At 39.8% G+C, this 27,338-nt stretch overlaps 1 protein-coding gene and 1 non-coding gene across 15 annotated transcripts in view; both read left to right on the top strand.

Moving 5' to 3' along the window:
- PDE4D (phosphodiesterase 4D) overlaps positions 1-27,338 on the top strand; it is a 713,672-nt gene that overhangs the window by 531,824 nt on the left and 154,510 nt on the right. Inside the window, exon 6 of one of the 14 annotated variants that reach the window (XM_053218368.1) lies at positions 3,778-4,031. The exons of the other annotated variants lie outside the window; for them this stretch is intronic. Coding sequence (XP_053074343.1) covers positions 3,778-3,794 — 17 coding nt within the window. The 3' untranslated portion in view covers positions 3,795-4,031. Of the gene's footprint in view, positions 1-3,777; positions 4,032-27,338 lie in introns of those variants that run through there. 14 annotated transcript variants of the gene reach the window in all.
- On the top strand, positions 14,031-14,139 carry LOC113594839 (U6 spliceosomal RNA). The gene has a single exon (XR_003415292.1). It is a non-coding gene; the product is annotated as a U6 spliceosomal RNA (small nuclear RNA).

Genomic DNA, 27,338 nt, shown 5'->3' with positions numbered 1-27,338 from the left:
CTGGTCTCCTTTGCGGTCACATCAGAGTTGATTCTGGAACAGTTGGTAATGTTGTTCTTTTTGGAATGTCTTTTGAATGGGATTTGCATTTCAACGAATATTAAATGTTTGGTTCTTTTTCCTATGTTTATCTTTCAAGATCTTGTTGGTGATGATTTTCAAGTGTCATTTCATAGTGTATGCCTTGTCCATCACATTTCTTCCTGTCATTGTTCAAGATATAGACTGAAATTCCTGTATGTTAAAATAAGTTCTTTGATTAACAACTTTTTTTTCCCAGAAAGCTGAGTTCAATGTCAATGGGTCTCAACTGAGATAGGGGTGTAGAACTGGATGGCCCTGTCTCTGTACACTTGCCTATTACGTTGAGGGACAAGCAGGCCAACCTTTGTGAGCCTGCAGCTGGGGCTTCTAGTGAGAGAGGCCACATGGAAGCTCATCCCCAGCCCTGCTTCAGGCTCTAGATCTGACCCCTATGCAAAGGGGTCACCTCCCCCCCCCCTACTATTTTTGCCACAAGCAGGACTCTGACATTGTAGTTTGAACAGAACGCAGTGCTATTTTGGTTCCTGCACGCTTGTGTAGCTTGAGGTCACATATGAGCCAGCCTCACAGGAGCATCCTCTCCAGAGAGCAGCTGCAGGTATCGGTGGAGATTGTTGTGTCCATCAGGAGCTGGTGGGTGGTCAGTGGTCCAGGCAGCTGTCCAACCACTCTGGCAGATGCTGGGAAGTGATTAAAGGGAGAGTAATTGCACTCAAAGGGCACAGACTTTTCTTAAACAAATGTGAGAGACCCTATAGAAGCCCCCACAAATGTTCACATAGTGTTGAGGCCCAGGAGTTATACCAGAGGGAACTTTGAGCCATTGAAATCTGAGAATTAAGGTTAATATGGCCTCATTTGTACCCACAAGCTCCTGACCTGAGGCCTAGGGACAGTGGGGCTACAGAAATATCTTATCTAGGAAGGGAAACTAATTAACTGTCATTAACTGCTTAGTGCAGCCGTGTTCATCACAGAGCACAATGGGAAATTAACTAGAGAATGGCAGTCTTTTTTCCTTGTCCCAGCCTAGCCAACCAAGGTGGAAAAGTGGAATGGAGGCTGTGGGAATGAGGGCAATGGCAGGAAAAGATTTCTGTCTCTGAGCCCATTCTGAAAAAGTAGGCTCTTAAAAACATAAACTTGGATAGAAGTAAGAGTTGAGGTACACAGAAAAGTGCATCTCCTTCCTCAGCCGCTGACTGTTCAGGACCTATACATCCAGGTTCACGCCTCCTATTGTTAGAACCCAGCTATTCCTGTGTCATGGTCCTGGGAATGGCAGAAAAGAGTGTTAAAAAGGGTCAGTGGGGCACCCTTTAAGATGAACTTGACCTTCTTAGATATTTTGGTTAGGATCTGGAGGAACAGTGCACCATATGGCAGAGTCCAGGAGTGGTCCAAAAGGCTGCTGTGGTGCACAGCTCCAGGGGCCCCTGGAGGGCAACCACTTAGAACATCAAGGATGGGCACCACCCCTGGAATTGTGTAGCATGGGTGTTCTGCCTGTCTAGAATTCAAATCATGCTCTACCATGATAGCTGTGTGGCCCTGGACAGGCCACATACCCTTCTCTGCCTTGGTTTCCCCACTTATAAATTGGTTATCATATTTCATACAGTTATTGCTAAGTAAGGGGCATTCACATATGGATGCTCTCAGCATCCTGCTTCACAGAGTAGGCATGCAAGACATTTTCTCTTTTGCTTTGCACTTGTTTTTATTCTCTGTAGGTAGAACAAGGGATGATGGAATGAGTAGGGCAGAGAGATGAAAGGAGGAAAAAATGAGAGAAAGAAGCTTGTAGGGTCATAAGAGAGAAAATATGGAGCCCCCCAAAATGGTCAAAATGGACACACTTCCTTGGTGCCTGTCAAAAGTGGGTCTTCCTATTGCTCCCAGTGCTGTGTCCCTACTTTTCCTCACTGCCACACACATTGGTGGCCCTGTGACGTGGGCAATAAAGTATGGTGCAGAATCATTTTCAAAATCTAAAATAATGATCTCTCTACAACTTTTCTGTAAATCAACCATTTGATTTCTATAAAAGAACAGTTAAGAACTTTGTCTACATGTGTCACACTATGTTTTCTAAAGCTTTGTCCCACAGAACTTACAATACCCTTTTCTCCTTTGAGATTATTCCATTTGATATGTGTTTTAAAGCCAGGGAAGTTTGATTTTATATCATTAGGGTTAAAGCGGGTAAATCACTTGGCAGTTTCTATTGCCATAGCTAATGTACATTTCCAAATGTACATTTATAAACGAGTTTCATTACTAAAGAGCTATTTGGTTCTTTAGTGTGATATAACAAACACATCGCATGTGGGGTTTGGAGCTGGAGTACAAACCCTGGGTCTCTCATTTGCTGTATTCCCTCATTTTAAGAATGTAGATATGAGTAGCTAACTCTCAGTGCTGTTGCAGAAATTTGGGGAGATAATTTAGACAAAGACCAGAAGTCAGCAGGTTATGAGTAACTCCCCAAGTGTTTCTTCCTATAATCCTAATCCATGTCTGGCATCTATTGTTGTTGTTGTTCTTAAAGCTAATTTGAAAGCTTGTAAGGTAGAGAGGGAAGACACTGATGATGTGTCAGCTTTTCTGGAACATTTCATCAATGATTGTTTTCAAACAGTAATCACAGGACATTTTAGGAATCCTTGTATTACTTAGAGCAAGGCTCACCTACTTAAGGTCCTTAAGGGGCAGTGAATAATAGAACTAGAGTGTGTTGAAACATGAGGGGGCAGCAAAGCGTCAGAGATGGCCAAGCCATCGCTGTATTGTGCTGTTCTGTATAGGTTTTGGAGTTTAGCTATGCCTCTTTAGACACAATTAGTCCTTTCGAGCATTTCATTTACAAATGATGTTAACTCAGGAAAAGCTACCTCATACAATCTTGTCATGTCTTCACAGTATCACTTTTCACTAAATTTCTAATTGCCACATTTTCAATCCCTTTAATCATTTTCAAATTAAGGATTTTCATGCAAGAATGCAACTGAGAGAAAATTTAAACTTCTCTATTGTAAAGTTGAGAAAACTGAGGCCTAGTGAGAGTAAATGGTACTTAGACATGGATCCAGGAATATATATCTCTGAGTCCAGGGGCCTTCTTACACCCCTGTAAAACCATTCATCATATTAGGGTAGCTTTCAGACCCACTTTAGAAGTGTATGCGTTGAGAAAGTATAAGAAGTATTAAAGGATACTAATTTATGAGCAATAGATACAGAACTGTATTTCTTGTACATAAACTTGAAAATTAGAAAAAAAGTCATGTCCTATCTCCTCCCTGGATAAGTCTTTATATTTAGAGCTGTTTAGATTATATTCACTGAATATAACCTCTAGGCTCTCAGATAAATCGAACTTGGAGGTTTAAGGCAAATGTCTTTTGGCTCAAGATTTTAAAAAATACAAGTTTTTCTCTATAAGTGATAAAGTGAATATAATTGCTTACACTTTACCTATAGAGGGAGTCATGTGATACAGTGACTAGCATAAAACAAAATTGATTTTAGTCCACAAAAAAATTGGTGTAAGTCTCCACTCCACATATTTTACCCTGAATATTCACAACCCCTTAAAAACCAAGTGTTTTCTAAATAGAATTTAGTCAGTTCGGTAAGTAGAATATAAAAAGTAAATTATCCAAATAGTACTAATTAGTTGAAACCCAGTGAGAATAAACTTAACCTTGCATGTTTATTGTTCTTCTAAAGCACAAAGTCATTCCTAAAATCCAATGAGGGGACAAAAAGAATACCAAAGATACTTGACTGGAACAATTATTGTGTTATTATCTGGACTAATCATTTAACATTTTGAGCTTATTAAAGAAAAGACACCAAGAAAGTATTTTATGGTGACAATAGTGATGCTAGGTACTTAGCTAAGTCATTATAAGTCTGTGTGTGTGTGTGTGTGTGTGTGTGTGTGTGTGTGTGTGTGTGAGAGAGAGAGAGAGAGAGAGAGAATAACAAATAGTGTATGTAACATAAAAAGAAATATGTGCAATAATAATTGAAAGCAAATATGCATAAAGAAGACAAATGGGTCTAGGTGAGAGAGGTCAAAGAGACATTGGATGGAAATGCATGTTAAGGTGGTGTGCGTGCAGGAGGAAACCAATCCATTGCACACAAGTCCACTCTACTAGTAGCAGGCACCACTTCACCATGTACTTCCCCTATTTTCCCTTTTCCTTTAATAAGAGCACATTATAGCAAGACTCTGATAATTGCAGGAAATGGAAGCTCAGTTAGCTTTGTTAGGAATGTGATTGAAAAATGCTGAGTACATGTGGTTTAATAACTTGAAGGAAACATGGATAAAGATTGTGTATGGGACTATTTGTACATTGGCTTTAAAAAAAATGTTTATTTTTTTTTTAATTTTTTTTTCAACGTTTATTTATTTTTGCGACAGAGAGAGACAGAGCATGAACGGGGGAGGGGCAGAGAGAGAGGGAGACACAGAATCCGGAAACAGGCTCCAGGCTCTGAGCCATCAGCCCAGAGCCTGACGCGGGGCTCGAACTCCCGGACCACCGCGAGATCTTGACCTGGCTGAAGTCGGACGCTTAACCGACTGCGCCACCCAGGCGCCCCCAAAAATGTTTATTTTTGACAGTGAGCAAGTGAGGGAGGGGCAGAGAGAGGGAGACAGAGAATCCCAAACAGGCTCTGCACTGTCAGTGCATAGCCTGATGTGGGGCTCAAACTCACCAACTGTGAGATCATGACTAGGGCCAAAATCAAGAGTCAGACGCCTAACTGACTGAGCCACCTAGGTTCCCCTGTACATTGACTTTTTTGCAAGTTTTTTTCTTATTTTACTTTGACACTTAACACATCTACTGACTATCGAGTGTTTTAAAGTTTTTAAGCCAAAAGAGGTTACTTTTATAAAAATTCCTTCATGAAAAAGACCTCTCCAGAAAAAGCATTGAATTGAAAGATTTCCTTAAATACTTGAAGTATGACTATATGATTATTAAACTTATAATCTTTTAGAGGTATAAAAGTCTGTTTCTTTTTTATAAGCTAACCTGTTTTGCCTTTCTATACTTCTATTTAAATATATATTTATAAATACATATGTGTGTGTGGAGATAGAGAGAGAGGGGAAGCAGGTCTAACACAATGACTTTTCACCCAGGAAGTGATTGAAATAATACTTGGCATTATAAACAGTGAAAAAAACAAATGTGTAATCATGGGGAAAATAATTAATTGAATATCTGTTGCCTGAATATCTGCTCTGGGTATTCTGTTACAACATTAATTGACATAATTAAATGAAACTGCATGTTATTTAGTCAGCCAGTATGAGTCGAACCCTATAGATTGAAAACCTAGCTTTCCTTTTATTAGCTTTTTAACTGTGGTAAATTTACATAAATTCTCTAAGCTTTCATTTTCTCATCAGTAAATTCTAAGTCAGTGATTGGTAGCAAGAATGTATTCAACAAGTGGTAGGTAGTGTAAGTGCTAGAATTTTATTATGATTATGATTATTATCCATTTGGTGAACAAATATTTTCTGTGTACCTTCTATATGGCCTGCAATAGGGTAGGTTTTAGAGATCAAGGTATGAGTAAAATGTGACTATTGGCATCAAGGAATTCACAATCGAGGGGAGAAGGAATCATGAATGATTATGTACAAGCCAAGTGGCCATAATTGAAGCAACTTCAAATATAGGTACTATCTATGGAAAGTTCTTTGCTGAGCTTTGAAGAATGTAGAGTTTTGCGTATAGTCAAGGGACGATCACCTGACCCCAAGGGGCCAGCAAGAGTGAGGTGTGGAAGCATAGGTGCCTGTCAGATCAGCAGACTAGGGACAGTAAAAGACAAAGAGAGTTGAAAGTGTGCAGAGCAACAAAACAGGAGCAGTGAAGAGTATTGGAAGCCAGTGTTGAGCATGGTGGACTTTGTTTTATGGGCAAGGGAAGATTATCAATCATTTTTTTAAGTGTACTTATTTTGAGAGACAGACAGAGAGAGAGAGAGAGAGCATGAGTGGGGGGGGGGGCATAGAGAGAGAGAGGGAGAGAGAGAATCCCAAGCAGGCTCTGCACTGTTAATGCAGACACTGAGGTGGGGCTCAATCCCAGGAACCATGAGATCATGACCTCAGCCAAAATCAAGAATCAGACGCTTAACTGACTGAGCCACCCAGGTGCCCCAAGTCATCAGTCGTTTCTATGCAGCGGAGCAAGTATATAATTTAGAAAGACAATATTGGAAGCAGGATAGAAAACATACCAAAAAGAAGAGACTGGAGGCAGCCCCATCCTCATTAGCAGGCTGTTATCTGTCAAGTACACACTAAGGATAACGCAACTCTGAACTCGGGTGGTGGTGTCTCCAGTGAAGATGAGGGGATAGACTGACAACTGTTTTCAGAGACAGAGTTGAGAATACTTGGCAGTTGATTACCTTGAAGAGTGATGAGAAAAGACATGAAAACAGAAGTCATACGGTGTTCATCACAGCACAAGTATATAAGCATAAAAGATGGAAAACAACCCAATAATAATAAATACTGTAGGAATTCTGTTTTGTTATAAAAACCTATAATAAAAAGGTTTTTACCTGAATTATGGCAAAATTTTAATCATGTAAAAATGCTACTATTTTAAAGACTACATGATAAGGTGCTAAGTGGGCATTAGGCACACATTTAATACATTTTAATTATGTGTAATGGATTAAATTTAAGACATTCTTAGCTGTTGACTAGTAAGTAGCAAAGGCTGATAGCTTAATCATTTTATATAGACTCTAGTGACAAACATGTATTTTTTGGGTCTCAACTGTTTGCCTCTTCTCACTTGGAAAAGGTACTAATGAGATGCTGCCTAATGATATCTCAGTATTGGGGAGCCACAGTGAAGAATTAACTATATTTTCAAATAATATATCCCTCAGATAGGACAGTACTCTATCTGTTGATTGTTGAGCCTATGACGCCTATGGCTTGACCATTGTATTATCCTTCTAGTGTTGAGCAAAGCTACCACGGAAAGAGAGGATCTGAATGTTCACCCAAGTCCACTGCAGCCAATATCCCTTCCTACTGCCCTGAGTTTGAAAAGGGCAGTATTTCCCAAACCTGCCTGACCAAAAGAGATCACCAGGGGATACTTGAAAACAAAAATAAGAGGATAGATTCCCAGACAGTCCAGAACAGAATCTTTGGGACAAGACTCACAGTCTTTATGAGTGCTCCCAGATGATCCATTTGGGCAGCCAAATTTGGGAGAATCATGGAATACTGAATGATGTGGGTGAGAGTGCCAGTGCACAGTGGGGTCATTGAGTTGCTCATAATTTGCTGGAAAATCACTGTCTTTCTGGAAAGTGTATTAGTGACATCCACACCCCCATGTAACAAACAATGCAGTCTGAGATAAACAAGATACTATGTATGAAGTGCTGTGTGATTAGGAAGGAAAGACAAGGTGATACTATTATCAGTGTAAAGCACGTCATCATGGTCGTCATTACTGGGCTGCCATTGCTGCTATCTCTCAAAATGTATACAAGATTTTAATTAGACAAGCTTGCTCTTCTCCTAGAAGAGAAGTATCATGTCCATGTTTGCGTGTGAGGGTGGGAGCGGGCTTGGGAAATGTTATGTTTAGTAACTGTATTGTTTTTGTGTTCTTAGACACAGTACCAAGTTTCCTTAAAGAAAGAAAGAAAGAAAACAAAAGCTGCATTCTTAAGTTGCTCCCTTTACCCACAAAGGGCTTCCCACCCATGTATTCTGTAGAAAATATTCTAGGCATACTCAGAAATACATTACTGTGGTGGGGCAAAGCAGTGAAAATTCCTTTTGGTCTAATTTCCCAAATTTTACTGGTTAAATGTGACACTGAATTGTTTGACTCCATGAATCAACAGAGAGTTCACTTCGAGCAGCCTTCTTTCACCATCTCAGAAAATACTTTTAGAAAATCAGTTGGAGATGGTATGGATACTGATATTAATAAAAGGTAACATTTTCTGACATTTAATACTTACTGAAGACTCTACAGGCATAATCTCCTTTAAACCATATGAGGATCCTATACACAGCCACAAATGACAAAGTGTAGATTACAGCTGACTCAAAGGAAAGGTTTCCCTTCTTAAGATCTATTGACATGTGCACAAAAACAAACAAACAAACATACAATCTGTCGTCATCTGCCTCTTCCCTAGGACAGTGACTCCCTAGGAATATTTCTTGTTCTTTTGTTCTTTTTTTTTTTAAGGAGGACAGAAAATAAATTTATATGGTCCTGTTATGAATGTATATGAATGGATAGTAGGATAAGATGATGGATAAGGTCTGGGGTTCCTGGGTGGATCAGTTGCTTAAGAATCTGACTCTTGGTTTTGACTCAGGTCATGATCTCACAGTTCATGAGTTCGAGCCCCACCTCAGGCTTCGTGATGACAGTGTGGAGCCTACTTGGGATTTTCTCTCTCCCTCTCTCTCTGCCCCTTCCCGGCACACTCTCTCTCTCTCTCTCAAAATAAATAAACTTAGAAATTTTTAAAAAAGAGAATGGATAAAGTCTGTGGATACAGAGAAACCTTTGGGAAACCCTAAGAACTCAGTTACATAAGCTAAGGAAAGGATTCTTGCCTAGGATGTAGAATTCTTGAAGCATTCTTTAATTCCTACCATCCTCTTCCTGACTCTCCTGAAGTACCTCCGGAGAGTACCCTGGCAGGAACTTCCACAGGGAGCGGCGGTGTGGTCTGTGTGAGAAGTGCCTCACATAGAGTATATCAGAAGTTCAGGGGCAAAAAGCAGTGCTTGAGGCTCCCACTCACCTTGCTTCTAGGACCACTTTTAACTCCTGAAATGGCACTTTCTACAAGTGATAAGATTCATCATGTCTTTGTTTTAGACTCTTGATAAGCCCATCATACCTGTTATATTTTCTTGGGCACGATTTCTAGCCATGAAGTTCCTTAGCTCTCTATCCCCCAGAAGCACTTCCTGTAGATATTTCCGATGTCTAAATATCCAGTGCTTTTTAGTGTGCTATCCTCTCTCTTTCTCTGTGGTTCCTTTCTGGCACTGTGGGCAGTCTGGAAGTATTTCTGCTTCACTGTATTCTACATGGGTGCTTATGACCTTTTCTTTCTGGTATGTTTTTGATATTTGCATATTGCACACTGAATTGTCTATGTGGAGAATCTCTTTTCTGTGTGCCCTCCTGGGTTTGCCCTTTCTCTCTCTGTTTCTAGGTTGTGAAAGACTGTGTTTAGGCTCTGGGACCCAGTGAGGCATAAAATACCTCCCCTGAGCTTTAGAACCATCATCCTAGAAGTTTTCTGAATTGAAAAAGATCAAATGTGTTTTGTTGATTGACAAAGAGCATTAAGTAAAAAAGAAAGCAGAGGGTTCACAAATGCTTGGATAGACAAATAGCTAAAATCAGGAAAGGCAGGAGGAAGGGAGTGAGGAAGAAATGAGTCAGGATGAGAGGTCTTTTTTCCTACAGAACCAGGAAGCTGTCTGCACTGGGATTTTAGCTCAGACACTGCAAAGAGTCCTGGGGACCCAGTTCAGGAACTTAGGGAAAACTTAACAGCATGAGAAAGTAGAAGACACACTTGTAAAAGAGTAAATGTCTTCCAAATAACTAGAGAGGGTAACAGAAAAGGACTCTCAGTCCTGGAACTGAGAGATTGAAGTTGAGGAACAGGCAAGGGCTTCTGAGACACTTCAAGTCTCTGACTGTGTGACTGTGCTGTTTAACAAGAATTGTTTACATACAAATAGACCTAGGTTTTCTTTTCCTGCAGGTTTTTATTTTGAAAAAAAAAATTACACACTGTTGTAAGTTTTATTTGTGAATTTGATGTACAAGTGGTAACCTAGAGAAGAAGAGGCTCAGAAGTCAGGAGATCGGGGTTTCACGAAAGCCGTGCTCTCCTGCTCACCTGCTTTGTGACCTTCGACAACTTACTCTATGCCCTGACTCTTTTCTGTTAAAATGTGGTGGATACTCATAATAATATCCTCCTAATTTTGAGGATTACACAAGATAATGCATGTAGAAAATTTGTCACAGTGTCTGGTAATAATAAATGGCAGCTCTTACTAAAAGGTGAAAAGCGCCTTATATATCAATGAGCATTACAAAACTATCAGTAGACGCTATTGTACCATTCATGTTGATCCTCAAAGTAGTTACCTTTGTAAAATGTACCTGTTTTTAGTCCAGATGCCACTGCTGAGAGTATTTTGGAAATAGTTTTGGGAATAGTTTATAGGCCAGAGAGGAAAGAGTCACCTCATTGGTTTACTGTCATGCTTCACTTTTGACAAGAAATACTATTTCCAATATGATTACCAATGCTAGTCAGCAAACAGGATGTCAAAATAGCCTGGATCAGGCTAATTCTAGAAATGAATCCACTCCAAGGGTAAGACAATTTTGAGGCATTTGGAAGAAGTATAACAGACGTGGCAAGGAAATCCCAAGACAATGTCCTAGGATTGTAGAGTGATGGCAACATATAGAATAAGCAAGCATATGGGTAGGTGTTCACAGGGGACACTTTGAAAGAGTCAGCTTCATCTGAAATCCTGTCAGTTTCTGAGAAGAATGCAACGGTCTCTCGGAGTCTTTTTGCCTCTTCAACACACCTTGTACAGTCTGCATTTCTAAAGATCTTCCCAGCACAGTTCTCTTCACTGGAAACTGCTGAAGTCTCCTGGAGATAAAGGAGAAGGCCAGTGTGTCCCAGCCCTACTGGCTGAGAGAGGGGCCCAAGCCCTCATCATTTCAACAGAAAGGGAAGCAGAGGAAATCAACCTGGCATTATACTACAAGGTTATTTCTCACTGTGTCTATCATATTATCACTGAGCACTTACAGTCCTTCAGCATCCTATTCTTTGAGGATTCTCACCCAGCTCTCTTCTAGGCTGGCTTATACCCTTCCCTTAGATGATGGTACATCAGCAATGATCCTCCAGTGCAAGGTAAAACCCAACTCTGCTAACTTAAGTAAAATAGAATCTAGTAAAATGGAATCTACTTTACTTCAGTAAAATAGAATATTGGAAATAATTTCCAATTCCCTGAGAATTAGTCAGGAGGCTGAAGGATCAGGGATGAAGGACTCCATTCATGTTCAGAGTGCTAGAAAGGCATAAATGAAGGGAAATTCTCATGGCAGGAGCAATCTAGAGAGCCTCCTATAACTGTTTTGAGTTTCTTTGTTAATATGTCTAAGAGTTAAATTCCAATGAAGGGGTCTAACTGGTCTAGTTTGGGTCTTGGGTCTTGGCTAAAGGAGAACAGGACATCCGGCTGTTCTCCCACACTATGTAACATAAGGTAGTACCAAGAGCCTAAGTTATAAGGCCAGATTATGTGGGTTCATATCCCAGCTCTGCCACTTACAGATGCTTTTCTTCAAACACTTCATTTAACCTTCCATATACTCAAGTCCCTGGCTTTTGAAGTAGGCATAATAGTAGTAATTTTCTCATAAGGAGTTCAAGAAAATTGAGATGATAGTTATGGAAAACTAAGCACTATCCTTGGCACATAGGAAGCACTTGATCACTTTGGACCATGCTATTATTAAAATTATCCAATGGAGACACCAGATGATTTCCTGAAACAAATTAGGGTACTGGTAGAAAAGAGAAATACATGTTGGTGGACCCCAAATTATTACTGATTATGGTGAGAAAAGAAGATTGGCCACAACATACTTTATTTTGCTAATATATATCTCTCAGCTTGCTGCTCTTTATAATATTAAGGTTCTTAGGAATGTGGATGACATTTGTTCATTAATGTATCCCTGGGAATCCAGTTCCTCTGAAGGTACAAAAGTGACTTGATTGCCTGACCATTTAAAACACACAAGTTTATGCTTAGTTCTATACAGAGTTTCATGATCTGTGGCTCCCGGTTTGCTTATAAGGAATCAAAGTGAGCAATAATTTACATTTCTATGATCTTGGCTTAATAGTAATTTAAATGAACTGTGGTCTGGGTTTACTTTAAGGAATACAGAATAATAGAGACAGATTGTTTTTAAGCGTTTCAACTTTCTGAGAAAAAACATGTAAGTAGACCCCAGTATATGAATGAGTTGGGGTTCTACGTTTATTTGAAGGTTCATTGTTTGATCTTTAGTTTTGGATATCCACATAGTGACCCTCATCAAAGTCCTTAGAAACAGCCTATACCCCCATTCCAGGAAGGTGAAGATTTCCTAAGGAGAAAGAATCTGAAGGACGACTTGAGGTCCCATGGAAAAGACACTTTGGTCCATTAGAGGCATGACGTGGACTTAGATTTCTGAAGACAAACGGAAGCTCACGATAGAACACTGTACTATGCATTTGGAACATCCGGGTCATCATAAGGAAGAGGGCCCAAACCCTAGCTGTGGGGAGCTAGACTGAGTACCGCGTACTGTGGCAGAACCATCAGGTGGAACCTCACTGCCCCCACAGTGGCTGCCTACAGAGCCACTGAAGCGCTGAATCTCTTGACTAGATCCTTCCACCTGACCACTGCCCTCCCAACCCAACACCCTGACGGAGCTTCTGAGGCCACCCAGCTCTGGCCTCTGTGTCTAAATCTGCCATCTTTGTCCCAACCCCTGCTCCCAGACCTGACCAACTTTGGCCCGTCCACCCAGCCATACCATGCCATGTCACCCAACACAAGGAAAGCGTTTTGACGCAAAACTGAAAGTACAGGCACCCTTAGTGTTACTTTTTTTGAAAGGTATGTGTTTTTCCAGGGGAACAGCTAGGCACTGTAAGAAGCTGGGCTTTGGTTTCATTCAATAAATACAGAGAACCCTGGATATATCACTTGATAGCCATTTCACTTTGAAGCGACTTATTCTCTGAGCCTCAATTTGTCATCTGTAGAATGTAAGTTAATAATTAACCTACCTCAGAAAGTTATTTTAAGGATCAAATGAGATGAATAAGCACCAAGCCTAGTATCTGGCACATAGTAGGGACTGAGAAAGAAATTCTAATTCTTAAATAAACCTCTTTTTTTTTTTAGTGTACATTGAGTTTCAGAGGTAAATGAATCATCTTTACAACTGGAAGCTTGACATAAGGAATGATGAAGTAAACAACTAAATTTCTTTTAAAATTATTTTCCTTTACTAACTTGTCTTCTATTGTCTGTGTTCATACAAACTAGCTATGCCTGCTAAAATGTTTCCACGGCCAGCTCTTTTCTACATGTTTAAATTCCTAATTGTGCACACAATCTTAGTCACTATATTTTCATATGCAAGCAATTAAGACTCATTTAACAGTCCTCCCTCTGGAAGGTTTTGTTCTCCATCTGCCATAAATCAGATTCCTTAGGAACATGTTTGATTTTGAAACAATGTGAAAGTACTGTTCATTTTGTTCAAATTTCATTTATGTACCATTTTTTAAAGTGATGTAAATGGACAGCCACAAAAAGCTCAGCAGCTGGTCAAAACAAGACATCAAAGAAACCATTGAAATGGGGCAAAAAATTAAAAAAAAAAACTAATATGCTAGGACAAAGCCAAATAAAAACCATAGTCTGATAAACATTTCAGACACATATTGCTCATATTTACTTTACAACAGATTTAAAATCTGGGAAAATAGGATTGCACCCCTGTTCCCAGTTGAGGGCAATGTATGTGAGGAAAAAGAGTGAAGGAAGCCAGAAGGAGAAAAACAGAAAAAGATTAGATTTGCATTTTTGGAGAAACATGCTACACAGCTACACATTTAAATAATAATAACCAGAAGACTCAAACAGATCTGTAGGACACTTTTTTGTTCATTTAAAACCCACTGGTAAGTATGGTTCTCCTTCACCACAGGTGAAGTCCATTTTAGTGTGTTCTATGAGCTTTTCTCTGGATCACCAAAAAGAAGCTATGCTTGGCCAAATTAAGAAGGAAAAATAATTATTAGGTTCTATGCTCATTTCAGCAGCACATATACTAAAATTGGAACAATAGAGAAAAGAATAGCACGGCACTTGCCCAAGGATGACAAGCAAGTCCATGTGAACTGGTAACTAAAATTCAGCAAAAAATTTGAAAAGAAAACGATTGTTTTTTTTTAATTTTTCAAGATTAAATATCACAATTTGGAGATGTAGCCCACAGAAAATAGTATCCTTTGCCTAAACATACCATTGTCTGGGAACTTGAAACAAATCACTAACATAGCTAATGCAGTAAATCCCCAGTTATATATCAATAGGATATTTTGTCCACCAGCTTCCTAAGGCTTTATAAGCTGAGTTGTTTTGATATCATTTGATGAAAGGTTCTGTAAAAGTTCAAAGTATTGTTGTTAATTTGGGCAGTCACACCTGCAAATTTAAAATGCCTTTGTGCACAGTATAGCACAATCTGCTTTCAAATAAGACCTTCAAAGGGGTTAGATTCATAAGTGTGACAGATCTCCTTAGGTGTTTCCCTACAAAGAAAAAGTAAAACTAGGAGAGCCACTCCCACACCACCATCTCTGTCTCTTTGAGCCCAAGCATCAAATGGCACCTCTAAAAAGAAAGGCAGAGAAAATGTTAGTACTTCTCTGCTGGAGATCTAAAGCAAGATATGGAAGGTGTTCTGGAAGAAGTATCACTTAAGAATTATCAATTTGTTTTCTGTACTTATAGACCTGATTCCACTTTTTAACAAGTAAGTCTTTAAATGCATTTATTGACTGTTCTGGGGTTCTTTACACCTATTTCCTGGTATTGAATAGTATACGTTCCTGGACCATTTCTGGATAAGTAGATTGTTACTAAACTACTAGAGCTAATAAAATTAATAGTGACTTATCATCAACCAGTGAACAAAAACATGTTTAATTCTGTACTCTGGGTTTCAGGGAAATGGAAATGAATGTGACCTAATCCTACCTACAAGGACTTAGCAGGATATAATTGTACATATGAAAAACGTATCAAGAATCTTAGATACTCCCAGGATTGTGTCACAGAGAGTAAGTGTCTTAAGAATTCAGAGGAAGCAAAGATCAAATTCAGATGAGCAATGATAGACCTTGAATGCTTTTCAGATAGTTTAGAATAGTTACGTGTCCCTCCTGGATGATCACTACATAGCTGCAGACATTTAGGACTGCTTCCAGTTACCCAGGAAAGTAGCCCTTTTCATCCAGGACCATTTGCTATTACAAAAGAGGTGATTACTTATGATTTACTAACATTCCTTCATTCTGCATGTGGCACTGGACTTGTGAAACTTGTAGAAAGAGCAGTAACCCCAGTGTTTAGGGACCAAAGCTATAAATCCAGCTGTCACTAACTCCCTGTTTAACCTTGGGTCCGTAATTTAAGCTGGTTTCTCATCTATAAAATGAGGATATCAGATTACTAAAAATATCTAAAAATCCAACCAGCTCTTTTGTGCATTTTTTAAATTTTTTAAAAATGCATGCTTCTGATTGCCTTTATTTTCTATCATTATACTTCCTTAAGTAGTGGTGAAAAGATATACTAAACCAATATATGAATTCCACTTTTCCCAATATAGATCCTTTAGAGAATGTCTTTGATACCCACCGTTTGCTATTTTGAATTTTCAACAAAGAGTTAAAAGAAAATTCTGGTTCCCCTGGCTCGTCATCCTCTCCAGTTGGCAGAAGTCTTCGTGTGGACTTGATGGTTGCCTAGAGCAACAAAATATTAGGGACAGAAACATGTTCAGGGACTTGATTGTCTAAGTGACTCAGAGCTGAGAGACCTTTTCCAGCTTGACTGGAGCCCATACTTAGCTAGAGTGAGTATTTGTCTATGCCTGTCTGCGCCACTCTGCTGACTTGGAGGTGCCTGCTATTTTGCTTATAGAATACAGAAGCCAACCTTGAAACATGCAGAGAGAGGTTAACTGGTCAGAAGGCAGTCTTCATTCAACATGTCTCACACATGAGAGATCCTTAGGACTAGTAAATATCAACAAGATGAGAGGCCGATTGTGGGCTTTGAAGAGCACATACCAAGAACATTATGAGAACTGAATAAAAATTCAATCTAAGAGCTACTCTTCAAAGCCAATTATCCATTTTGAGATAGGGCAATCCACTGGAGGAGCTGTTTGCAAAAATCAGTAGCTTTTTCCTTTTCTCTGTTGAAGCCAGACATCTCTAACTATGCTCCGAGTTAAAATGTGAATTTAAAAAACATGTTTTTCTGTTCCTAAACTCCTTAAATCCTGAGGTCATCCCCTCCCTGTGCCATCAGTCTGGCTCCATAATACCAATTACTCCAGCTTGTTAAGGAAGTTATTAGCATCCAAGAGTCACGTCTTTAGCTTCTAGTCAATGTTGCCTGCAGCGTGAATTGGAGGGAGAAGTATTAGCCAAGTCTTGTTACTTGAAGTCCTCCATCCTTAGCTATTTAACTAGGTTCCATCTTAATTATGTGTTTGGTTGGTGTTGTTTTTATACCCAGTACACATTCTTCCCACTTGCACAGGAAAAAGGTCACTATGATTATAATAGCAATCATATACCGTTACTTTGTATCCTAATGGAATACTTACTGTGTGTCTTCATGATCGCAAACTGGCCCTCTCAGCGTGGACATCATGAATTGCAATGAATATTCTTTTTGAGTGATTGGAAACAGAGTCCTCAACACAGTTTACGTAGTAATTCTTATCCACATAACCATAGCAGCTGTTTGGAAACATGTCCTCAGATCACTTGTTTGCAAGTGTCTTTTTCCATACAATCCTGCATGGAGTGGAACCCATATACGTTTCTTGACATGTGAAACACGTGTGACCCTGGCAGATGATTCAGCTGACCTTGAAAACTACAGCTGTTTGGTCACTTTAAAAACAACGCAATACCAGTGATTTACTAGGCTTGGGCTTAGACCACTCATTTTATGCCGCCTGATGGGAATTCTGACCCTTCAGGGAAGGAAAAAAAAATGTAAGACCGTGGAAATGTGTCATGCTGGGTGTTAATATTGTCCTTACTTTTAATACATTTCTTTGCAAAAAGTACAGAGACGACTGCTTGCCATCACAGGAAAAAAAGCAATAACATCCATGTGGCTTTTTTTTTTTATTTTTAAAAAATTTAATGAAGAAATGCAAGTGTCAGCTTTTGTTTCCTCTCCATTCAAATCAAGAGCAGCCTGTAATCTCCTAAAAAGACCAAAGCTTCTTTGCTTACTGTAAAATGTGCTCCTTACGTGGCATTACACAGTGGAGGGTTAACATTCTCTTCCAAGGCAGCCTTCTAAGTGTTCCAGGCACTATATATGCACACTATTTTGGTTCATCTGGAATGAAAGAGACCTGAAAAATTATGCTTTAATCAAGATGGAAGTTTATTTCTCTTTCCTATAAAAGAGAGCCAGAGTGGGTGGCCCAGGGCTGGTGTGACTGCTCTAGCATTGTGAGGGATCTAGGATTCTTTTGGATAATTCCGCCACTATCCCTGAAGTATGGGCTTTGCCTCCATGGTCCAGGATGGCATGTAGAGAGCGATCACATCTAAATTGCCAGCAGTAAGACGGGGGAGGAGAAGAAGAATAGCACATCCCCTCTCTTTGGAAGAGAACTCCCAGAAACCCCACAGCATGCTTCTATTTATATCTCCTTTGGCTTATTCAGTCATATGCCACGTCTAGCTGCAAGGGAGACTGGGAAATAGAGTATTTTGTCCGGCAATCCCCTCATTTGGGAATTTCCATCTCCTTTCCTCTCCTTTTTGCCTTCCCAGGCTCTATTTCAAATTCTTTGCCATCCTGTTCTCCTTACACCTCTCAGGAAAAAACCCAACACTGTCAGTTTCTTATCTGCCTGCTCCACATCCTTATCTGAACTCCGGCGGGAAAAATCCCACATCACTCAAGATGGATTCAAATAAAGTCAAGGCATTCACCTCAACGGGACCCTCAGTGCCACTTGACACTTCATCCTTGCTCTGTGCCCTCTCACTTCTCTTGGTGCTTGTTCCAAACTTCCTCCCCTTGTGAAGCCTCCCGGCGCCACAGCTGCTCATCACCTTTCAGCAAATGCCTTCACTTGCAGCCTAATCAAGAAACTCATTGTGAAGACATGAACCTCCCTAGTTTCTGTATCCTCTCATTGACATCCATACCCATCCTGTTCTCCCTTCCGGTCCCAGCAGGTAATGCAACCCATCCCTTTCCTGCTCGAAGTCAACCCCTGCATCTGTGCCCTTGGACCTCTCCTCGCAGTATCTCCCGGACCTTTCTCCTTCTATTTTCCTTTCTTTTTCTCTCTTCTTCAATCTCTCCTCTTCTCCTGCCTCTTTCCCTATTCATGTCTGTCTCAATCATAAAAACAATAGTGAAGCCCGGTAACAGAACCCTTGCTGATCCCTTGGCTTGCTTCTTTGCCCTTTCCTTCCCGGTCAAGCCACTCCACCTCCTCACCTCCCACGCACTCCTCACATCAGTGTAGGAGGACGTCCTCATACACACCTCCTCCCACCACCCTCACTACGGTGTCCAGGGAGATCTTTTTTGCCTTCTCTGCCCTGATCTTAGAGACCTTTGTCAGAAACCCTTTCCTCATTGATTTATCCTGTAAATATTTATTCAACACATATTTATTAGGAACCATTCTCTCCCAAACGATTCTACTTTCTTTTTGCTGCTCTGACTACTCTTCTTCTTATGTCTACCTCCCCCGTTCCCCTCCTTAAACATTCTGTTTCTGGCTCATTGCTTTTCTCATTTTGTGCGCTCTCTAGATGCCTACATATACTTATGTAGTTTTACCTTCAAACTTGGTATTCCCCAAACTGCCTGTCCTCAGAACTCCTCCTTGATTTCAGACTCTTACAAAAGCACAGTGCCCGATGGTACTCCACCATTTAAATACGACATGTTCAAGCGGCGCCTGGGTGGCTCAGTCCATTAAGCGTTCGGTTTTGGCTCAGGTCATGACTCGAGCCCCACGTTGGGCTCTGTGCTGACAGCTCTGAGCTTGGAGGGTGCTTCAGATTCTGTGCCTCTGTCCCTATTTGACCCCCCCCCCCACTCTATTTCTCTCTCTCTCTCTCTTTCTCTCAAAAATAAATAAACATTTTTAAAAAATTAAATACAACATGTTCAAAACTGGACTTCTGTTTCTTTGCAGATCTGTTCTTCCTGTCAATTAAGCAGCACTTTTATCCTAGACTGAAACTTGGAAATCATACACTCCTCCATCAAATAAATAACTATATTTTTAGTTTACTTCATAAATATTTGTCAAACCTGTTCTCTCTTCTCCATGCCACTGATATTTCTCCAGATCAGGTACTCATCAGCTCACCCCAGAATACAGAAGTAGTATTTTGAAACTGTCAGTTGCATTTAGCATTTTGTAATATATATATATAAATATATATATATATGTATATATATATATATGATGGAATTGAATAGAAAGTAATACAATGTAAAGTCACATCTATAATATCAAGGATAAGTGTTGTTTTCTGAAATTGTTGACATACACACAAACATTCATAGCCTTTTTCCATGAAAATGTATTTCTTACTATATATCAAAACATTTGAGAATCACTTTCTTAGTCTGCCTTTTGTGTATTCCCCTTAACTTTGCTATCTGCTCTGCAGTGCAACCAAATTGATATAGTTGAAAAATTAGTCTCAGAATGTCTCTTCCCTGCTTAAAACCCTTCTGTGATAAGCCTGAAGATAAAATCTGATCTCCTTGGCAGTGGTACCCAAGACCCACCTGCCTCTTCCAGTAGCCAACTTCTTCCGTCCATGTGGCCATGTTTCATAGCTATCTGCATTTGCTTCTCTCTTCTTGCCATCTAGAACTCACTTTGCTCTCTTTTTAATTTTTATTTATTTTGAGATGGAGAGAGACAGAGAGAGAGGGAGAGACAGAGGAGTGAGGGTGGGGGAGGAAGGGAGAGAGAGAGAGAATGTGAGCTTGCATGCATGCAGAGGGGTAGAAAGAGAGTGAGAGAGAATCCCAAGCAGGCTCTGTGCTGAGGATGCAGGGCTTGAATTTATGAACCATGATGCTTAACTGACTGAGCCACCCAGGTACCCCTCACTTTCTTCTCTTAATTTCTTGGCTCAGTTCACCTAATTGTTTGGGTACGATGACACCTGAATCCAAGACCTGCCCTGTTCCCCAAGTTGGGCCAGGCCCTTCTTCTCCCATAGCCCCCATAGCTACCTCTGGCATAACTCTAATGAAATTGTTCTAAAAATTGTAGTTTTTGCCTCTCTATTCCTGTTGCCTCCCCAATAAGATGTTAATTATTTTGTTGTGTCTTCACTGTGCAGTATACGATGCTAGAACACCATCGTGATCAACTTCTGTGTCCAAAAGACCTGGAGTCAAGAGGTCCTTACACAGATCTCTCAGAACATGTTAAAATTGCTATTAAATAGAGTGTAGAAGCAAAACATAAGGCAGTAGAAGGCAACACTGAAAACTTTGTTTCTCCTGCACAGGAAAGAATATGGAATAAAACTGTGCTTCTTAACCCCTTTGACAGAAGGGAATAACGTGAAAGAAGGGACCAGTGGGAGACCTCTCTATTGTCTTACCTCTGAATGAGAAAAATGTGAGAAGCAGTGTCATAACTGGCCTAGGTTGATTGGCCACTATTTTAAATAACTCGCATGGTCCTACGGAAGGGTATGTGTATGTGAAAAAGATAAAACTCCTTTCGCTTTATTCTGAATTGCATTTAAGAGTAGCCTAACTCATGGTCATTGAAGGTTGGCCTATCACCTCACTGCAAGTCTGTGAGCACACTATTTCTCCAGCTTTGTGGAAATTCTAAGGAGGCATGTCTGTGATGTGACAAGTGCACAGCTCCATGCCAAGGGCACTTTGGAGCGCTTATGCAAGGAGTATGAAGAGTTTTCTCCTTCTGATTTGGGCTGTGGCTTCCTATCTCCTCCCTAATATAAGAATAGATCTCTTTGGGGTGCCTGGGTGGCTCAGTCAGTTAAGCGTCTAACTCCTGATTTTGACACAGGTTATGATATCATGGTCCGTGAGTTGGAGCCCTACGTTGGCAGCGTGGAGCCTGACAGTGCAGAGCTTACTTACTTGGGAGTCTCCCTCTCTCTGCCCTGCCCCCACTCATGTTTGTGTGTGCGCGCTCTCAAAATAAATAAATGAACCTAAAAAAATAAAGTTATTTCTTGGAAGAAAAAGAATAGATCTCTTTAATATCTTTTTCATACTTTACTTACCGTTCCACTGTTCTTTTTTTCTTGAGAGGGTAAGGACAACTAACTCCATAGTTCCTTCCTTTTATACTTGGTCCAATTCCATTACATTGTTTTATGGTCTTGGGCTTAGGGATGCCTCAGTACCCAACACTAGCCCTGGATTGTGAGACTAACGAGAAAAGCAAAATGACTTCAAGTAAAAGGAAGTGGTTAGTGTTGGGGAGAGAAACTTGGAAAGGTACATCACCAAGAACACTAGGTGCTCTATTCTTCCTACAGGCTATAGCTGGGTTAACACATTTCAGAATAACCAGTCAATTCATTTAGTTCCATCAAATGGCTGGTCAATTCAGTAAGAAGGAAGGGAAAATAAATGAGTTTTTTGGATGACTGGTTTAGCATCATGTAGCCTTGATCTTACTCATTTCCAGGGAATAATTTCAACTCTTAAAGAAGTACAACCTACTGTAGGTTAGTTCAATATAAAAATACATTTTAAAAAGGATGTTCAATATGTACTTGTTTTTTCCCAATTGTCATTAAAACATGTAGAAATAATATAGTGGGCATAGAAACTTGAATTATAATATGGGTAAAGAAAGGTTAAAATCATTAGGAGAAATTAACTTCTTTCTTTCTTTCTCATTCTTCTACTATCTAAATATCTCTCCTTCCTACTTCCTCCATCTTGTTCTTCCTTTGTTCTTCTGTTCCCCTCTCTTCTAACCTCACTAACAGTAACACCAACTCTGTGCCACACTCTGTGCTAAGATGACACACATGATCACACAATTCTCACAACTTCGTTAGGTAGGATTATTACAGCATTTTGCAGAAGAAGAAACTGAGGCTGATAGTCATTATTTCCCATTATTATTCTGAAAAGTTGACAGCTGGGATTCAAACCCTGGTAGTTGTATTTCAGATTCTATACCCAGAAAACAACTCTCTATTGCTTCCCTTTCATTTCACTGTCATTCACTTTTGTTTCTTCCATAGCTCCTCTTTTCTCGTATTCTCCACTGCATTCTCTCCCATTTTTCCTTTCATTTTATCCTGTCTCCTTTTTTCCTACTCTCTGCTCTGCCTCCTTCGCTTATTTCTCTATGATCTCCCATATCTTATCTAATGTCCCTTTCCTTACCCTATTTACCGTGTTAATTCCAAGCTTCCAGAATACACCCCCTTCTTCCCTCATGATACCTCCTCATTCCTCACCGCAGTGTCTGCCAGGCCGCTGAGACCCTGCCCCTCTGTCATTCTTTACAGTTGTTTTCCCAGCATCTGAACATGAGTTAGGAGGGGGGGTGTGGTTTTAAGCACAAGTATAGATTCAACAAAAGCCTGTGCCACTCTGCTCCTATACAGAAGGAGTGCTGTTCATGATTATAAAGCAGTTATAAACGGGAATTTCATTGCTGCCAGATATCTTACAAGTTAGGTTTTTGTTGAACCCCAGATGGTCTCCAGTGAGTTGAAAAAGATGATGCATCTTGCTAAGATCACTACCAGGAAGTGAGCTCCAGGCAGCAAACAGAAACCAACTCTAGGACTGTGAGATTCAAGACAAGTCAAATTCCTATGTATAACTGCAGTAAATGTTGAGGGGTATACCATGATGTAGTACTTGGAAGAAATTCTATTTCACTCAAGTGACCATATTTTCAAACAGCCAGTACAAAACAGAAGAGTTTCATTTCCTTGAATTAAGGTTATTGGGTGACTTTTCCTGGAACCACTCTTGAGAGTTCCAAGAAAGCACTCCAGGTCCCAGGCTACTGGCAACAAGCGGGCATCTTCACACAGTAATTCACGAAGGTCCCACATTAGCATATGGGAGCATTTCCGTCAGTTTGGCTCAGTTATCAGAAATAACTAGATCAAAATACACATCATTCTTACAAGGATTAGGGCATGAAAGTTTGGAGGACTCATCACAGTTCTAGAAAACTGCAAGTTAATCTTCTGAGGTAGGACATAGAGTATCTTTCTTGAGACTCTCCTGTTTGTTTGTTTGCATGTCTGGTGTTTTCTTTTTCTTAACCTACTTCTTCAGTGTCCCAGCTTTGCTATAGCTTTTCTAGTTCTGACTTTACTTCAGACCATCTATACATGCGTTTGTTTTGTTTTGTTTATTTCTCCTGCCACAAGTTACCTTGTTTGTAGTTTCTCATTGACAATTTCAGTTAACTAGAACCTGCATATTTATAACTAGAAGTAGATAATTTTTTATTCTAGGCACATTTATTAGAGGCCATTGTTACTTGTGCACCCATGAATTGCTTGCCTTTGGGTTAGATCTCCAGACCTGGTCTATTTCACATTTTAGATAATATTCTTTTAACAAGTAATTTTGTGATGGTCTCCATGTGCCAGACCTAAGCAGGGCTCTTAGGATACAATGATGACCAAAAGAAGCATTATCCCTGTCCTGAGTCCCTATAGCCTGGGAGCCAGGAGAAGGGAGGTGTCTATTAATAAAATATTCACAGGGCAGAATGTAAAATTCCAAACAAATATGTGATACAGAGGAAAAACTCCACGAGAGTGGCAGACCAGAAGAAGCCCAGCTTTCCTGTGCTCCTGGAATCTCCTGCTAAAATAAATAATCATGTCTAGCAGACTGGATCTTCTAAGAAGAATCCAGAAGCATGTAAGCCAATCAAGAAGAATGAACAAGTTTATGCCAAACCCCTTTTTTTCTGTTGTTATGCTCAGTTTACAATGATTCTGTTTAAGAACTTGAAAGCATGAGCTGCTCTGCTGTTCTCCCCCCCAGAAAAGGTGTCTTTTTTTGAAAGGCCGCACTGGCTCCTCTTCCTTCTTTTGCTCTTTCTTCTTCCGACTCTTCCTTTACCAACACAACTGTAACATCTTCTTCCCAGCTCTAAGGCCCTGAATTTGGACCTCCCAAGTGGCAGGACTCTAGACTAATCCATTAAGTCTGCTAGATTTCCAAAACACTCATTCACATTTGGATGCCTGGGGCCTCTCATGTAGCCCTGGCTGTGCTAATTTCTGCACTTGCATTTTAAACCCTTAGAGTCAGGATTTCACCAGAAGACTTCCAATTAATTGCTTAGATGGCACAATAAAGATATCCAGGTTCAAAGAGAAAATATGCACTAATGAGTCTGCTGTTCTTTGCAAGGCCCTGTAACAGGGAGCCTCCTTTTGGACAACTTTGCCAAGCCTTTGTGAGTTGTAGTTACACTGGGTCACAAATCTATTGACAAGACAAATGCAAGGAGGCAAGGAGAGACGAAGTTTATCCTGACTTTTAACAAACCTGCACAACCACACGGAACCAGCCCTAGGAACCCGACATAAGAATCTTAAGGACTGTTGTTTCAGACTCTGAAATTCTGCTAAATCTCTATCCCAGTATCACTCAAGGTCTTTACAGCCTCTCTTTGTCCCTCTGGTGTACTTGTGCCTGGAATTCCTACTCCAAGGTTCCCCTGTGGTATTTTTAATAGTGTTGTTTGAAGCTGCAGCCAGTTTCCCCGTGGTTTGGGAGTTAAATGGATACAGTGATGTGGTGTGCTGTAATCGTTTTTGGAGGAATGTTAGGACAAATTAAAATCCAAATAAGATAGCACCTGAAAGAACCTGGTACCTTAGTGAATGAACTTAACACTATGGAAAGGTGTTGACCCCTAATTCTTGTTGTTTCTATTGACACCTCAGTGATTAAGAGGAAATATGTACTATTGACCAAACTGACTTTGGCATTAGTTTTGGAATCAAATGGGGAATATGCACTCAGATTCATTGTTGTTTGCCCATCAACTTCTTCCATGTTTGGTTTTCTGTCTAGTTAAGCCTGAGGATGTGTGTTAGTTTAAGAGAAAATGGTAGTCTTTAAGTAAGGGGAACTCTTGAAGAAAGGGAGGAGGGAAATAATTAACACCTTTGCTCAAAGCACCAAAATCTGTGAGCTAATGATTGCCAGGTTTAGGCAATGATGAGTACCATTACTACCAAAATAGGTCTAGCATCTCTTTCTTACACATAATCCATATGCCCAGGCTCACATTAAGCAAAAGCATTACAGGATTCCACAGCCTAATATTAGTTAGCTTTTCCTTGGAACAATAAACATCATTGGTGTATTTGAATCACATGTACCTGAAAATAATGAAAATATTTTTTTCATTATTTAGAACAAAACCAATTCTTAAAAAATTATATATAGGGGCCCCTGGGTGGCTCAGTCAGTTAAGCGGCTGACTTCGGCTCAGGTCATGATCTTGCGGTCCATGAGTTCGAGCCCAGTGTCGGGCTCTGTGCTGACAGCTCAGAGCCTGGAGCCTGTTTCAGATTCTGTGTCTCCCTCTCTCTGACCCTCCCCCGTTCATGGTCTGTCTCTCTCTGTCTCAAAAATAAATAAATGTTAAAATTTTTTTTTTAAAAATTATATATAGATTTTATACCATATGTATATCATATATATGGCACACACACACACACGTATATATATGATATATATAATCTGTATTTGGTTTTAGTAAGTGTTTTTTTAAGTTTATTTATTTATTCGTTTTGAGAGAGACAGAGATAGCATGGAGCCCGAATGGGGGCTCAAAACCACAAAGCCGTGAGATCATGACCTGAGCCGAAACCAGGAGTTGGACCAACTGAGTTACCCAACTGAGCTACAAAGGCACCCTTTAGTAAATAGTTTTATTTCCAGTGAATCCTTATTTATAGGTCCAATGAATAACAATATCATCCATGGAGTTCCTTCTAAAAAGTCTTCATTGGTGATGGATGTATTCCAGGGAGAATAGGTTGTATGTAAAATACAATTAATACCCAAAGTAATAACACATAACTTACCCTGAGTGCTTATTATGCCATGTGCTGGGCTAAGCTTCCTACTTGCATTATTATTTCCCCCTCCGCATACTGTGTGAGGTGCAGGTCTGTCATTGTCATCTGAGAACACAGAAACTTAAAGAAGAGGAATTACGTGAGGGTTTAGACACTATTTGAAGAGTTACAATAAGAAGAAAAAAGAAAAGCCTTCTTCAGTTCAACTGAAAGGTCTTACTGTTTCTTTCCCACTTTTAAAATATAATATTCCTCCTCTACTCTCAACTGAAATAAGGTCACATAGCCTATACATTATAGAGACAGAAATCTAAAATAACCACCGCCAAAATCCCAACCAAGTCAGTCAACAGTTTAGGAAAATGAGTTTTTGTTTTTGTTTTTGTTTTTCTAATTGAGGATACTTCCAATAATGACATGACTAACTTACAAAGTAAAGATCACTGGCTTCAGTAGCAAGTCATCCCTGAACTAAGAAAAACAGGAAATAACTCAGATATAAATGATGACAGTGGCTGTTGAGTTAGGAAGACATTTGAAAATCCCCTCATACCAATAAATCATACACTGGGCCTAATACAATTTAGTATGGGTGACATTGTAACAGTTCTCCTACTGAAAGATTGTGGAGACAATAGAAGGAGAAGGTGAAGAAGACACTATTCAAATGATAGAATTTTATGGGGGGAAGTAATTACCGTATCTCACTTGATGGACACCATCGGAGAGAAACAGAAATTTTGGCAAGAGAATCTATATGAGGACATATAGTTCCTAAATTAAAACTCTTTTGAGTTACTGTAGAAAGATTTTAAAATCCGATTTAGGATTTTGGAGACAAAAACAAGACCTTACAAAGTTCTAAATGCCATTTATTTAGAGAAGTGTTAAAGGAGTAGAGATTTAAAGAGTTTCACAACTTTTGGTTTCCAGGGGTTGAATTCAAGATGAGACTGTAGATGACTCACACTGCCCAACTCATTGAAAAATGTAGGCAGCTTTGACAAGCACTGAATTTTATCAATTTTATTCAAAATAATCCTTCTTAAAAATGATTTTATGGTGTAGACAATATTTGGGTTTAAGAAAAAACCTCCTCCAGTTCAACTGAAAGCTCTTAAGAGGTCTTTCTTTCTCTACTTTTTAAATGTACCTATCGCTCCTCTCAACTGCAGCATAAGAATTTCTTTTTTGTTGAATTGTAAGGAATATTTGAA

This window comes from Acinonyx jubatus, chromosome A1 (assembly GCF_027475565.1).
Source record: "Acinonyx jubatus isolate Ajub_Pintada_27869175 chromosome A1, VMU_Ajub_asm_v1.0, whole genome shotgun sequence".
NCBI classification, from domain to species: domain Eukaryota; kingdom Metazoa; phylum Chordata; class Mammalia; order Carnivora; family Felidae; genus Acinonyx; species Acinonyx jubatus.
The sequence above is the reverse complement of the archived record's forward strand: the minus strand, read 5'-3'. Positions and strand labels throughout refer to the sequence as shown.